Here is a 16180-nt window from a genome sequence, read left to right as displayed (position 1 = left end):
AAACAAAAGAGTAGCCAGCTCCTTTGTTTTGAAGTATCCAGCCATTTGTTCCCCTAGCAACATGTATGGGGAAAACTCCTTTAACAGAAAAAAAAAACCCAGGAGAGCTCCTAAAACCCCAACAATCAATTATGTGGGTTTAAATAAGTTACTGCCTTTTGTCCAGGCCTCTGGCAGCAGGCAGTCGCATTATTGAGGTGGCCAGCACTCCAAGACCCACTCTCATTTGCAAGTTCTTTAATAATGGCTGATTCAGTCTATTATAGAATGAATTATTTATTAATAGGCACAAAACTAACAAATGTCAGACTTAAAACAGACTATTACTACACAGGAATAAGACAAATGGGAATACTAGTATTATACACGTGGGGTTAAAGGTACCATGAAATTTACAGCTAGCTAAGAAATAGTATAAGTTAGGATCCATTGTTTCTTACCACCAAATTGTTGAAGGGGCACACATCGAAATCCTTTCCCTCAATTTCCGGAAAAGTAACCACGGAACCTATGTCCAGACTTCTGGAAGAAATCTTCTCACATGTTCCCAAGGGGTGTGTAAGAGACTTCTGCCTCTGTGATAATTCATGAGGACTTTTATAGACATAAGAACCATGTTTTTTGGTAACTGATATTTATTTTCTTTCATCTCTTTCCACATCCACTCTCATACAAAGATGTATACTCAGGGCTAGGGCTCAGACTCTCAGTTGCCTGGAGATGCCTGGAGCCCTTGCTGGGCTCTCTGACCCCTTGCTGGGCTATTAATCTGGCCTGAGTTATCTCTTCCAAATGCCCCAGCCATGAGAGAGAGGGAGCCACAGTGATTAAAATCAATCTTGTAGACATGAGTGAAATCTAAAGCAGAATGCTCTTGGTGTCCTTAGACCGTCCTTGTTGTTTCCAATGGATGAGTTAAAATGGCAGATCTGAGCAATTCAGATGAAGAAAACCCACTCATGGCTATAAATGTTTCAGATAAGATTCATCCCCACCATGGTATAATACATGTAAAGCAAGAGAAAGCCGTTCTGTGACTTCATTGTAGGAATTGGTATTTGCCAGCTGAGATCTTCCTTCCTTCCTGAGCACTTCCTGAGGGGGTGTTTGTTCCTTGTGCATAAGAGAAAAAGTAAAATTATTTTGCTTTACTTTCATTTCAGTAGCGTCTTCCTCTAATATGTTTGGGAGTGATATTAGACAGAGACACACAATTTAGAACCTAGCTGCTCATAACTAATTCATTCAGTTTACATCCTCCATGGCTTCCTTCCTTCTCACAGCCCTTTTACATCAGGCTGTGAGATGGAATAATTGCTTATGTTCGAATAGCCTGCTTTTTTCTGGGGTCCTTGCAGGTGAACACATGAATTTAGTAACTGGTGTTAACTGACTGGAGTTTACTGGATTGCTAATCACAAAAAGATCATCTTTGCTGTGTGTGCTGCTTGCTTTCTAGCTCTTATTATAATCTGTCCCAGGCAGGCCAGAATTAATAGAATCTCATAATTCTGAGCAAAGGACCAAATTTTAACTCCACTGACTTTTACATGGGGCAATGCTTTAAAGAGAAAACAGGAGCTCCCATGAGCCCATTTTTCTTTTAATTTGTTTTGTTTTAGTGACAACTTGCTTAGTGCTACTGCTCTGATTTAATGACAGTCAAATCAAGTTTTCCTGTGCCTGCCCTGGAGGTATGGTATGTGGCATACCAGTCAGTCATCCGTGTAATACCATGAGAAGTAAGGGCCATCCAAAACAAATAAACAATTGAACTGACTTAATCACTTCTTTCATTTTACTGCTTCATGTTGCAGTGGGCCTTTTTGGCACCAAAAGGGGATTTCAGTTTGACAACTGAGCTCTGTGTGAGGGAGAGATTTTATTTTCCTTGTTCCCTGTCTGCTGTCATGGGGATTTAGAGACTTGTCTTTGTCTGGTGTGTAGGAGCCCTTGAGAAATAAAATCCTTCAATTTAAGGTTTAAAGAATTCTCAGATGAAAAAATCTGCATTTAAAAAATAATTTATCTGCTCAGCTTAAAAGAAATCAAGTGAAACATGTAGAACAGTAAAAAGTCCATTAGCTTTCATCCAACCAAAACGTCCAGAGGCTTTACCATGACTTTGTGCTTTGCAGCCTTGTCTGAATGTAGGGTTCGAGGAAGAAGTATCACTGGTGGATCAGTTATCAGGATTGTTTTTGCACACTGTGATAAATTGGGGTAAGAAGTGGCTTGTAGAGCAGATTTGTCCTTATTCAGATGTGACTGTGGTCTGAAGCAGCCAGAGACCATTGCCAAAATAATTTCAATATTTTTGGCAGCATTTTAATAGGCAGATGCTGCAGAACAACTGCTAGGTTCACTGGTGCTAATGAAAGTTTTATTGGAGCTGGATATGCAATGTGGACTGATAGAGGTTTTTGGCATCTGGACAAATGATGCAACGAGGGGAACCAAGTTGTTGCCTTAGCTCCGTGGGAAGTTTCTGATGCTGTAAATTTAATAATGTCCTTGAGAAAAGTTTATTTCAATAAGGACAGTATGGAAAGTGGTAAAACAATTGTGATGGGATGTTGTTAAGTCCTGGAACAGAGGCTTTGTTGTAACAGTGCAATAATATCTACTGGTGTTTAAAACACAGAGGAAGAAACAGTTTGGGATATGATTTAATTGAAGGAATGTAAAGATGAGTTGCCCAGACTGAATTTAGGGGGTTTGTCAACTCTTAACAAAGACAGATTGAAATCAAGAATGGCCAGGGAGAATAAGAGTTTGCCTATATACAAAGGTTCTAAGTTTTATTTCTGTAACAGGAAAGAGAGTCTTCAGCACTGAGGATTTTTATGGGTAGGTGATAGAGATGGAGTCTTCCAGCAGGGAAGCGTAGAATGAGAAAAGATCTGTGCAGAGTTAAGAGCCATAGAGAACACCTGCTGAAGCAGAGATGAATTAAAACATCCCTGAATATTTATTTCTCACTAGCATATCAATTATGTGCATGTGCTACACAGATCTGCAGGTGCTTTGCATTCTCCAAAATATTTGCAGCATTGCTTGGGGAGCATTGTTTTGGAAATGCTCTCTCTGTTTTATTACCAGAGTAGTCCATATCTGCACATTTCAGAAGCTTTGTCACTTGCTTCACTGCTCAGCCGATTTCAATCTCGTATCTCATTCCTACAGCGCATGGCATTTGGACAGGAAACTTTTGGGAGCACCCACCTTATGATGTCCCAGATGGGAATGGCAATTTTGTGTCTCCAGTTCTTGCTGGTTTCTACATGTTCCTGACAATGATAATCCTGTTGCAGGTAAAAGACAAAAACCTCTCTGTTACGTCCAAGGAAGAAGCTACTCAAATTTGAATATAATCACTAATGAACAATCAATATCAACTAATAGCTGTGCAGTGCCTTCTTAATTCTATTTGAAAATATTGCTAGGAGTGTTTCAAATCATCCAGGTGTGAAATAGTTTATTTTTTTTTTCTTTCTAACTGCAGATTTTTTTTCTTGCTATTGAAACTGCACAAGGCTATAAATAGGAAGCACACGTATAATATCTTTAACTCAGAATATCTAGCAGATGCAATAAAGAGGATGTTTACATCCAAATGTCAGCTTTTTTTTTCTGCCTATATCCAGAATTCCAAACTAAGGATGCCACTTAACATCTCAGAAAAACAGTGAAACAAAAATTTCCAGTTTGTCAGTGGGGAATAATAACTAGGTATGGTTCATCTAGTCTAGGAAAGAAGCTAAATTGGAAGTAGGATACTTGTATATCTGAGTGTGATTAAGTCTAATTGGGAAAGAATATTTTATTGGGTGAGGAAAAGAATTACATTTACTTTTCAGATTTCTTGATGTCACTGCTGACATTTACATGGACAGAATTTCTTTAATATGAACAAAATCTGAATATAACTTTCAGAGCTGCTCAGGGATTCCTTGGGGGATTATACTTCATTACTGAAACAGAATATCTGTGCATCTAAAGAAATCATTATTATTTCAGGGCAAGGAAGATCGTGGGTGGGAGATCTTGTGTGCAAAGTAGTGGTTTGTGAAACTTTTCTACACTAAGAGTTAGTCTGTTTTAGTCCATGCTTTCAGAGTTTCAGAAGGGTAAGAACAAGCATGATCCTATGTCCAGAAAATGTGCTTTGTAAGGGCATCCTCTGAAAGACCCATCTTTGAATTTGGTACTCTAGGAGTTTTGTCTTAAGTTTGCCACTTATTATCCCTGTTTCTCCATTGCTATTGTGTGCAGGATTTTTTTTTTTTCTTCCCTGAGTTATTATTCATCAGTCCTATAATATGTCTCTAGGAAGAACTGTTTCTTTGGAAATCATTAGTATGCCTATGCCAGGACACTGCTGGTAGAAAGCAGCAAAATTTTTATCACTGCTCACTGAGAATTTAAACTCTCTTTCAGATTTTAATCCCCATTTCTCTTTATGTGTCAATTGAGTTGGTCAAATTGGTCCAAGTCTTCTTAATTCACAATGACATTGACCTATATGATGAAGAAGCAGATTTGCCCATCCAGTGCCGTGCCCTCACTATTACTGAAGACCTCGGACAAATCCAGTATATCTTCTCAGACAAAACTGGGACACTAACAGAAAACAAAATGGTATTCCGACGCTGTACTGTTGATGGAATTGAGTTTTCCCATCAGGAAAATGGTGAGAGACACTTTTATATAATTGCTGTTTTTGTCTGAGCAATTAAATGTTATTAATTTAAATATTAAACCTACTGAGCCCTCTGATTGAATGTAGACCTTTGTGGATTAGTCACTATTTTGTGAGTGATTGCTGATACAGAGATTCACAAAAGTGAAGGCATTTTAAATGATTCAGAAGTCATATGGGAAAGGTTTTCCAGATCCTTCTGCAGGCACCTCCAGGATTTACCCTGCATTCAGTATCCACTAGAGCACATCAAAAGAACATTTTCTCTTTCATTTCTAAGTGAACACTGGACAACCTTTTATAAGCTCACAAACTGATATTAGTTAGTATTTAAACTCAGTGGGTCCAAAAGTAATTACCATACACTTCCGTGTGGTATGAAAAATACAGGCACCCTTTCCTGAAAGTGGATTCTGGCTGCAGTCCAGATCTGAAGGATCTTGGCAATTGGTGTTCTGAATTCAGGAGGTTGACTCAGGCCCCTCCTTCATCATTACTTTCATGCTCTATGTAGTGGAAAGGATCCTGTTAAGATGGCAAGCAGCTGCCAGAGAGATGTTTGTGTTCTGTGACAGAAAATATTAGCAAATTTGTGAATTACCGTATTTCACTCTCCTATTCCAAATGCAAAAAGCAGCTGAAGAGACAAAACATTTAGAGAAGCCCATAAAACTGACTGATCACTTTGAAAACACATTTTCTTGCAATAATAACAGTAGCAGTTGCCAGAAACTGCAGTGGACAGTGAAATTTTTCTGGTGCTAAAACGTTTTGGCTTTAGTTTAGTTTGTTTCAGGTTTTTTAACTGATCAAGGAATTCCTCCTAAACAATGGAAATGAGGTAAGGTTGCATTTTTCTTTCACAGCCAGGCGCCTGAAAACACACAAAGAGTTGGATTTAGACAATGAGGACTTTGCAAAACTTCAACATTTCACTCTTCCTCCCATGAATCTTGAGAAACCAGCCACTTATAAGCACAACAGCATGAGAACTTTGAGGAGGTGCCAGAGCGCCCGGGCACGTTTTCAGGGGCACACAAGGAACAGGTCAGTCGGTCGACGTGACAGCAACCAGTCTCAAGTGGCTTTCAGCAGCACCATTGTGAGTACCAACAGACTGAGCTAACACCTTTTAAGTTATGCCTTCTATTGCATTTTGTGTTGGAGAAATCCAAGCCTTTTCAGAGCTAAGAGAGGGAAGGGGGAGACAAAAAATCACAGTCCTCGATTGGAGCATGCAGGCCGCAGTCAAGGGGGTTCAGAATCTGTTGCAATTTAGGTCTGAAACTTCCCAAATTCACACACAGCCTAATTAAAGTCAGACTGTTCTGCTCTTCTTGAAAGTGTTTTAACAGACATTTTAGACAATGCTTTTGTGAACACTAAGAGAAGGTCATACACTTTCAACATTAGAATTCCAATTAAAATTAAAGGTCTTGAATATACGTACAAATCTTCATTAAAAGAAGTCTAACAAATGCAGCATTCTCAGAACTTTTTTGCCGCAATTGTTATAAGATACTATATTACCTCATTCGATTCCACTGTCATGTAGTAGATTCTACTCAACACTCCTACTTTTCTTGGAATGTGGGTGTTCTGTCAGTTGCTATCCTAGCATTTTCCAACCCAAACCTCATGAGTTGCTGAGAACATCTCAGTGGATTCTTGAAAACACATGAGTCATGACTTCTCAGAACTTCTTGTAGGTAATGACTATTGAAAGGTGATAAAGAAATTTCTTGCCAGTGTATTTTCCAATTATATTTTTCACTGACAGGTCTTTTCTTTTTCTTCTAGAAATAACCTTTTTTTTTTAATTCACTGTAAAGCAGTATCTGAGGAGCTAGTATCAAATACCTCTTTTGTAGAAGATTCAGCTGCTTTCATGGAAATAACCAGCCTTAGTTGATCATAGGTGTCATTCTATCTGGATAAACTGTTTAACCCCCATGACACTTGTGAAGATGTAGTAAAAATGGAGCCATTTAGATATTGCACAGAACCTGCCCTGTATGATGTCCTTTACATGACATAGTACTAACCCTTTTTGCCAGCTGAGCCAATTCCCTATTAATAAAACAGAGATAATAAATTTTTTCATGTCTCTATGGTTCCTGCCCTTTGGAACTTACATCACCTTGTCTGATGCATTTTTACTCTGCTACAAATCTGCAGCATCCTGAGTACCCCTGGAATACAGTGTGTTGTAAGCCTGTGTGTATGTCAGCAGACAGAGGTTTGAAAGAAAAATCCATCTTTCAACAATAGAACATGATAGAGAATTAACATTTACTCTCTCTACCTTTAGGTGTTCTTATGAATTAAGAGAGTGACAGTACATTTCCTTCTATATGTAATAGTTCAAATAAGTAGTGCCTTGCTATTAGAAGCATTTAATAAAGATTTCCATTGTCCTATGGTCATCAGGTTTTCATGCCATCAAGTAGAAGAAATGCTATAAAGTTAATGAGGAAACCTTTAAACTGAATGGCACTAGACATTTTATATCAACAGTTTCACTAACAAAATTGTTAACATTTTAAATGTAAATTTAAGTGATCACCATCGTTAGTGCTGTTTTATTCAGTTTTCTTTTTTGCTTGGTTAGGGTTTTTAATATATGTTCAGGCTGAAAATTCGGGTCAGCGCTGTTTTCACTTAATGTGAAGAAGAAGATGAAAAAAAAAGTTCTGATAAATTCTGATTTGTTTTGTTTAGTTTTGTTTTTAAAACCTGTCTTGGAGGCTTCAATTAGACTGATAATTTTCAATTTCCAGAGGAAACTTTTGAGTTCAGAAAGTTGCTGCTGAAGTGAAATGCCACTGTCCTTTTTGACAAGAACTTTCAGCAGACATTGAGGATATAGGTCAAAAAGAAATTGAGTGGGACGATGACAGATAGGAGAGACTGAGATCCACATGTAATAATTTGGTGTTTGTGGTGTTCATTCTAATTGCAGCAATGCATGAAGAAATTGGATGAAAAATTGTGCAAGGTGTTGGTGAAATTCTAATCCTTCATGTTCCAAATTTATTAGAATTCCCAACATAACTGTTTGGATAGTTTTATCTGCACATATGTATTCTTCATTGGAATTGTCCTGTTAAGCTATTTGGGATTGTTCTATGTACAAAGCATAGTACTGGCACAGTCCCATTACCCACAGAACTGCTGCAGTGCAATATTGTGAAATAGTTTCTTAAAATAGGCAGCTTTAACTTTCCAGCCTCTGATTCTTTTTAGGAGACCAGAGAAGATAACAAAAAAATCAGGCTTATCCTCAGCATGTAATAGTTTGTTAGAGAAAAGACTCCATCAATACTGCAAACATGTCTTTGTATGTGAAGTAAAGAAGCATTAAAACACTAAGCCAGAAGAACCAGAGCTTTCCGCAGCAGGGAAAGTGCAAAGCCTTGTTCCAGCTTTGGATTTCAGTTGAAATCCTGCAAATGAAATACTGCAAAATGAGCAGTAGATTTATTTGCAATTATTAGGAAGAATCGCTTGTCACTTTAGCAAGCAAGAGATAGAATGTAACATACTCAGCTCAGCACAGTACAGCCAAAAAGGTGCTTGGGTGACTTCTGTTCCATGATTACGGAACTTGGGAAAACTGTGCCAGATTGAATGTGGTGAGGGTAATAGCTGAGATGAACTAGAAAGCAGCTAAATAACTTCGGCAGTTCCTTAAAGAAGGTGTGCAAAACTGTTGGCTCATGGGAAGAAGTCTTTTAAATTTGGAAGTTGTTGTTAAATATGGCCCCAAATTTATTCCAAACCAGATTTCACTAACATGAAATTTCCATTATAAGTAATATTCCCATAGCTCTACATCAAATTTAATTGTAGGGAAGTGACACTGTTAAGTAGTTTGGCTTGCAGATTTAGGTTTGATTAGAAAGAGTGTGCTACTAAAATTACAGAAACATTTCAGGAACAAGTAAATATGTATTTATTGCAGAAACTGGAGAAGAAAAGTTTGAGAGCACGTCTTTTTCTGGGAGCAAAATGAAACTACTCTGGAAACTAAAAGTGATACTGCTGTAACTAAACCATAAACACAAAATATTCTCTGTTGAAATAACTATCAGCTTCCACACTGAACTGGGAGATCCCAAGTATACATTCGTCTCCTTTAATTCAGGAGTCAGCAGTTTCAAAGTTAAGGGATGCAGCATAGATTATAAGGATTTTTAGTAGATCTCAAAAGAAATAAAATTCTGAGATCATCTTCCTTTGGAAGATGTATTTCCTTCTAATTATCTTGTTATGCAGCTTTTTGAAAGATACCTTTTTTCCATAGATGTTAAGTACAAAAGACATTTTCTAGAAGTCTGTGAGGTCACTAGTTGTTCCTTGAGGACAAGGGTAAATTAAAATAATTCTCACTAAGTAATTACTCTTCCAGGAAAAGGACGTTACTCCCGATTGCAGGCTGCTGAGGCGAGTGAGAGAAGCTGCCCTCGAGACTGAAAGTCTTTCTCCTTTTATACATACGAGGACTTCCACATCCTTTACTGACTTTTTTCTTGCCCTTGCCATTTGCAATACAGTCCTGGTCTCCACAGCTACTGAGCCAAGACAAAGGGTAATCTAAATACATGAGGAAAATGGATCATGCTTCCATTTAACAACATAGAGCAGTGTCCATCGAAAACTGAAATGGTGAAACATGGCTTGTTTGGGAGTTCTCCTCTAGTTCCTTTACCTTTTCTGTAATATCTACTACTTCCCTGCCTGTGTATCACTTTCTAGCTTGTCTTTTTATGTTTGATGAATAGCTGTGGTGACCACAGGATGGGCACTTTTTCTTTTAGCTTTTGTATTATATATGATGTAAGAAGTTTTTTGAATACACTGGGTTTTCTCTGATCTGCCAGGCAATTGACAGAACTGCAAGGGTTTGATTACATCTTTGCTTCAGGGGTAGAGATACAAATCAACATCAAATTTGGATGCTAACTCACATATGACTCCTCTATTGAGTCCTTGCACCACAGTTAAATGGCAGGAGAGGGGAAAAGGGGAAGTTGCAGTTATTATTATCATCATTTGGATGCAGAAAAGTAGAGAGAGGTTTTGAGAAGCTCTTGTAGTTCACATCTAATTATTTTTAACCTTTGTTTTTCTCATATTTCTAGGTCACAATCCCACCACCAATAAAACCTTCAGGAATCACCCTGGAGAAGATTCATCAGATATTTCAAAGGCTAAAATTAGCAAGCCTTAGTCAATCATTTTCGTCATCTCAGTCTAGTTCAGACCTTGGTGCCAGCTCCAGTGCAAAAAACACTGAGGAGCCTCTTGCTGTGCTGGAGAGTTGTGACAATGAAAATGATTGCTGTGCCAGCAGGAGAGGCCAGGAGCTCCAGGACAAGGGCAGCAAAGATATTGGTAGTGTTTCCTTGGATGAGGTTTTTAGGTCTGTGACTAAGAGTTCTCTGCCAACAGACTTTTGTTACGAGGCTGAGAGCCCAGATGAGGCAGCTCTTGTCTATGCTGCTCAGGCCTACAGCTTCACTCTCGTGTCCCGGACACCAGAACAGGTCACCGTGCAGCTGCCACAGGGCACACTCCTGACTTTCGATATCCTCTACACTTTGAGATTTGACTCAGTCAGGAAAAGGATGTCTGTAGTGGTGAGACACCCTCTAACCAAGGAGATTATTGTCTATACAAAAGGTGCTGATTCTGTTATAATGGACCTCCTGGATGACTCCGCCAAAGGTAATTAGCCAGGGAGATATTTCTGTTGTGTCTCCTAACAAAGAAGTTTGCAGTAGTCTTTTCTGCATGAAATATTGTATCTAGGTATTTGAAAAAAAAAAGAATAAACTTTCTCTCATAGTATCCTTGCAGATCAGAACCAAGGTATTTATTTAACCCCAGAAGTACTTAGAATATGGAATGGGCTAATTAAAACTCACTGACAGCACTAACTCATGTGGACTCTGTACTCTGCAATAGTACTGTAATAAGGGCCGGACCATTGTTTTTCAGGTTTTCAGCAAGGGTGCTATAATACTAACAAAGAAAAACACAAGTAATGTTGTCTTAAAAGAAACAAGGATCTTTAGCAAGATTTCAGCTTCTACACAGCCAACACTTTTGAGCTATTAAAGAACTTGGTATTATATTGGAATCCACCTGTCTCTAATGCCCACTCTTTTTTAATCTTAGGCCATTAGATCGAAAATTATCTGTGCTTAAAATATGGAATCTTTTCGTTGTGTTTCACAGGTGATATTAGTGTAGAGAAGAGACTGAAAAGAATAAAAGAAAAAACACAGAAGCATCTGGACTACTATGCCCGTGATGGACTGCGAACTATGTGCATAGCTAAGAAGGTGAGAGAGCACCGGGCTCTGTACATGTCAATAGAATTACTAGAAAAATACAGTGGTTATAATTCTGCTTCAGACAACTAGCCAGATAGAGCCCATCTTTTTCTCCTTCTATTTGCCTTGTCTGGACTCTTTTTTTTGTCTTTTTTCCTCAATATGAACAAATGATGGATTTTAGTCAGTCTCAAAGCATTTATTTCTGTTTCTCTTATGGTAACTCTAGCTAACCTAGTCTACAGTGCTTCCGAGCAAGAAACAAAGAGTCTGCAGAGCAGCCAACCTTTCTTTCCTTTGCTTGGCATTCAGCTTTCAAAAATCTTGATCTCAGCCTGAGTTAGTGTATCTTGGTGTATCTTACTTTCATACAGAAGTTGTCAATATGCAACAAATAGGTCATATTCAAGCTCTGGAGAAATATAAATCAACCCTCAGAAACTGTGCTCTCAGCTAAGCAAGAATTGTGTGAGCAAGAGTTTTTCTAGGTCATATTTTTGATCTCTGCTGTAGGTCATTTGTACAAACTACTTGTTCTTGCAGTTTTCTTTTGGAAAATTAGTGTTAAAGATGACACAGTACTTTTTTACCAGTAAGTAAAGTTACTTAAGTTTACCAGTTTGGATAGGAGTTAAGGCTCTGTGATCCAGAATGTTGGCATTCCTCTCTTATTTAAATTTCAAATAAGAGCTGTTTAAATTGTGTTATGCAGGTCTTGAATGAAGATGACTTTCAAAAATGGGCCAATTTTCGTCGGGAGGCAGAAGCGGCAGTTGATAACAGAGAGGAGTTGTTAATAGAGACAGCAGAGCATCTGGAGACCAAACTCAACCTGCTGGGTAGCTAAAAATGAGAGTTGTCATTGTGTGAAGTATCACTTCCTCTCCATGTTGGCAATAAGACAGACAACAGTGTTGTAGTCTATATCTAAAACACTTCCTCTGCAGTTTGGAAATCTCCAGGCTAGGGACGTAAAATCCAATTACAGTGTCTACACAAGTTCTCATACATTTTGGGCAGCAGTAACTTTGAAAAAGTGTACTGAAACTATTTTGTGCCCCGAGCAAAGAACATATACATCAGTTGTTACTGTGGCTCAGCTAACACAGTAGATAATGAAGGTGCTACAATTTAATTGTGCATCCATGTTCTTGGATAAACCTATAAAATACTATAAATTAGCTTCAGTTTTGAGCACAAATTCCAAGGGAATTTTTGTAATTGAACTGTATTATAAAACCCAGTAACTTAAACATGTAGACATTTTGCTACTGAGTTCCTGCTGTTGTTGCATTGTTGTGCTTGCTTTGTGCACTTCGTAAAAGGATGTTTAGTATTAAAACTTACATTGATTGACATTTTTGCATCATTCATCACCATCATATCTAACATCATTCTGTTAAATTATGGAGCATTCAGTGCTTTCTGTTCTATTCTGTTTCCAAACATTTGTTAAGACTTTGATTTCTGGAGTTGTCTCAGTCTCATTTTTCCCTGAATTCAGTTTGTGCCTATACTTCATTATCCTGAGTTTCTGTGATTGCAGGATATCAGCATTGTGGCTTCTCATGATCTCGGCAGTGATTTTAAAAATTAGAGCAATAATAGTAAATGCCATATGGAGAACACATAAGTGGTAACATAGATCTTGTCAGAATCTGTTACCTTTGCCAATTATTAAGGCTCTATGTGTCCTCACAATTTAATTTCCAAAAAGTGTTCCCTTAAATCGATCTCTATCTTTAATGTACAACAGTTACAGCATCGTCAAACTGACCTCTAGTGGAAGGGGTAAGTATTGTAATGTTCAGATGGTGACTTACCAACATCATCAGGATGAGTGTTGGCATCTAAGTCTGTGCATTTTCAAAAAGAAAATGTACTCTCCTTTTTCTTCTGCATTTGACAACTGAAGCATCTGAATTTACAATAGGGACAGCATGCATTTAAACAGTCAAAGTTCATCTTTTCTGGTTGCTTTGATGGGACTTAATGCAGTATTTCTAAAACACATATGGTGTGAGTCTTCTGCCAGCACATTGTCATTTTGGATTATTAGGAAGAAATGAAACGCATTGCAAAGAGCAAAATTAAGATTGTTAGACTTGATTGTTGACACATTCAGACCTTAATCTAAATGCAGATCATGTGCCTGTGTTTATTTGCTGGTCAACCTTGGCTCAATTCTCGGTAAGTTCAAGAGCATGATCATCAAGCAAAGAGCTTTTTTTTAAGCAAGAAAATAGCAACTTGATTTTCAAGAAAAATAAAATTATTTCTCTTCTTTTCCTGTTTGCCCAGGAGCAACAGGGATAGAAGATCGCCTGCAAGATGGTGTACCTGACACTATTGTGGCTCTCCGAGAAGCTGGGATAAAAATTTGGGTGTTGACAGGAGACAAACAGGAGACAGCAGTGAATATTGCATACTCCTGTAAACTTCTGAACCAAAGGGACACTGTCTTCACCATTAACACTGAAAATAAAGTGAGTAAAGAAAGACAAAATGCAGAGAATTTGCTATCTTGCCCTTTCTTTGTGTCTTGCAGTTTGGCATTCCTTTGCTTTAGATCTCACTCAACAATGAACAGTCAAAAAACTCCACATAGCATTAGGCCAGAAACTCTGCAGACCACACATAATATGGTGAATTGAAATATAAGGCACTTATGTAGTGTTTCATTCAATTAGAATACTCTGATTTTTCCTAATGAAAATATTCTTCTTAAAAATTACCTGAATTGCTAGGTATTACCTGAATTAGTAGCTTTAGGAAGAAAATAATATGCAATTTAAGTGCCTAATTCCTTAATAACATGGATATCTGGATTTCCACCTTACAATGGAAATTTCAGTTTAACCCTAGGTGATATCTTTTACAAGACATTTGGAAAATGCTGTATGAGTCAGCCGAGAAAAAGTATGAAGTTACAGATTTAAGTAAATTCAGAACTTTCTAATTGCATTTTCCCTAACAGGATTAGACTTAATCAGAAATTTATTAGCAAAAAATTTAATCCAGTATCTTTGTTTAAGCAGGGGCCAGTTAAAAACGCAGTCACTTTCTTGATATTCTATGGTGGCAAACATATTTGCTGATGTGCACAAATATTTTGTCAATTTCCATGGGCAACAAGAAGGGCAGGCTGTAGGTGAAGCAAACATAGTCCAAAATGAGGATAATCACCTCAAGGGCAGGTCTTACAGCTCCTGTGAGTCACTAAAACACAGTGAGCAAACTGTGGTGCAATCTATGGCTATTTCTGACAACATCTGTACAGAAGAGAGAAAATAGAGTCCTAACTTCCAAAGAGGGTAAATGCCATTATGGATGGTGAAAGTAAAAGGCTTTAAACAAACCAATTTGGCTTTTGCTGGATGTGGAGCAATATAAGCAAGGTACCAGGAAAATTATGCCTTAATGCCAGAAAGTGAAATGGCCATCACTATGCACAGCCTCACACCGCATCCCATCAGACATCCGGCCGGGACAGATTGCCTTGTGGATGGATTATGGGGACACCATGTACAGACATGGTGAAACCAAACCCATTTGCTAAGGAAGGTCAGCCCTGACCAATTCTAAACACAAAATGATCTAAAATTCCAGCTTTGATGCCCTTTTTGCATTTTCTTGCTGGTGACCTCCTACTTCCTATAGAGACCTGAAAGCCCCCTGAGGTGCCCCCAGAGCAGCTGCTGCCTTTTCCCTGCTCTTTTTTTGGCAGCATCATTCATGGCCCTCACTCAGCAGGAATAGGAGGCACAGTGAGTTCAGCTCTTCCAACAGTTGGCACAAGGCTGTGGAGGGCAGGCAGGGCTTCCTTGTGTGACCAGACAAGTCACCCATCTGGATTGTCTCAGCTTTTCCCCCCAGAGAACCAGGGTTTCCAATACAAGCTTGCTTTTCTCAATAAAGCTATTGTGAAGATTAATTAAATATTGTTAAAATACTGACTGTTTGCTTTATGGTAGACAATTGCATAGAACAGTGAGATGGCCTACTTTCTAACTGCTTTTCTTGCAGCAAGTAGCTCTCCAAATGAGAATATTTTATTCTATGCAAATAGCTGTCTCTTTTAATGTCACGGAAATAGAGAAACACGCAATGATGATACGGAATCTGGCATGGAAAACATTCCTTGCTTCAATGTATAATTTCATTTGAAATGCATATCTGCTTTAATCAGAAGCAGAATGAATACATTTAGGATGGAAATTAGAAGGTGGTTTCTGCCAGAGCATAGATGCTACAGGCAGGACCACCCTGGCTCCTGGAAGTGCTGGCACAACTGCTTACCTACAGCAGCCTCTGTGACCCTAGATCCAGTCTCAGGAGCAACCTGCATACACACAGGGACTCGTGGGAAACCCCATGGTTCAAGGAATACTGGAGTTTCTCCACAATAAGGTTTAGTTCCCTCCCTTTCAAAACGAAAACAAAGACAAACTTCTGAAACAAGCTCCCAATAGCAGCAGTGTGGAACACAAGTAATATATACAAAGTACTTAACCTGTTAATTTTGCCAGTTAGGTCTTGAAGTGACTTCAGTGTGAAGGGCCTCTGTTTACCCCCTGAGACCAGCAGGCTATTCAAACACTGAGAATGAAATATCTTCCAGGAAGATGCAACGTAAATAGGTAGCTTGGCTGATTTGTTTCAAAAGGCAAGTCAAGGCAAACCAAGAACTTCCACTACTGTTTTTAGTTTATTTGCAGAAGGATGATGTTTCTTCAATATTTTTAGGGGATTTAAATGTGCGGGCTAGATGCAGGTTTTTATTAGATGTCAGAGGCACATTTGATTCCAGAACCTCCCACTTAAGTGTAATTTAAATCTTGCAAACATCCTACACATGTACCTTATGCTACATAAAGTGAAAATAGCATTGTAAAGCTGAATCATCACTCAATAAAGCTGACAGAAAAGGTAGAAAAAGGAGTGATTAGCTCCTCAGATATTCATGGCCATGCCACAGAAGGAGGATTTTGAGTATTAAGAGGGAGCAAAATATCTTTGATATAATTTTGGGTTTTCTCTGATAGTGATGTGCCAATTTAGGAGATCTGAATGGGAGAGGTAAGAGTGTTCCCCTTAAGTCTGTTTCTATCTACTACCAAGTCAATTCCAGTTGTTG

At 38.4% G+C, this 16180-nt stretch overlaps 1 protein-coding gene across 2 annotated transcripts in view; it reads left to right on the top strand.

Moving 5' to 3' along the window:
• Positions 1-16180, top strand: part of ATP10B (ATPase phospholipid transporting 10B (putative)) — a 114216-nt gene that overhangs the window by 22516 nt on the left and 75520 nt on the right. For both annotated transcript variants that reach the window (XM_048319871.1, XM_048319870.1), the window contains exons 6-13: positions 3187-3314; positions 4441-4693; positions 5569-5804; positions 9114-9293; positions 9847-10432; positions 10946-11052; positions 11756-11882; positions 13345-13529. In XM_048319871.1, the coding sequence (XP_048175828.1) occupies positions 3187-3314; positions 4441-4693; positions 5569-5804; positions 9114-9293; positions 9847-10432; positions 10946-11052; positions 11756-11882; positions 13345-13529 (1802 nt within the window). The remainder of the gene's footprint in view (positions 1-3186; positions 3315-4440; positions 4694-5568; positions 5805-9113; positions 9294-9846; positions 10433-10945; positions 11053-11755; positions 11883-13344; positions 13530-16180) is intronic.

Source organism: Corvus hawaiiensis, chromosome 15 (assembly GCF_020740725.1).
Source record: "Corvus hawaiiensis isolate bCorHaw1 chromosome 15, bCorHaw1.pri.cur, whole genome shotgun sequence".
Taxonomy (NCBI): domain Eukaryota; kingdom Metazoa; phylum Chordata; class Aves; order Passeriformes; family Corvidae; genus Corvus; species Corvus hawaiiensis.
The sequence above is the reverse complement of the archived record's forward strand: the minus strand, read 5'-3'. Positions and strand labels throughout refer to the sequence as shown.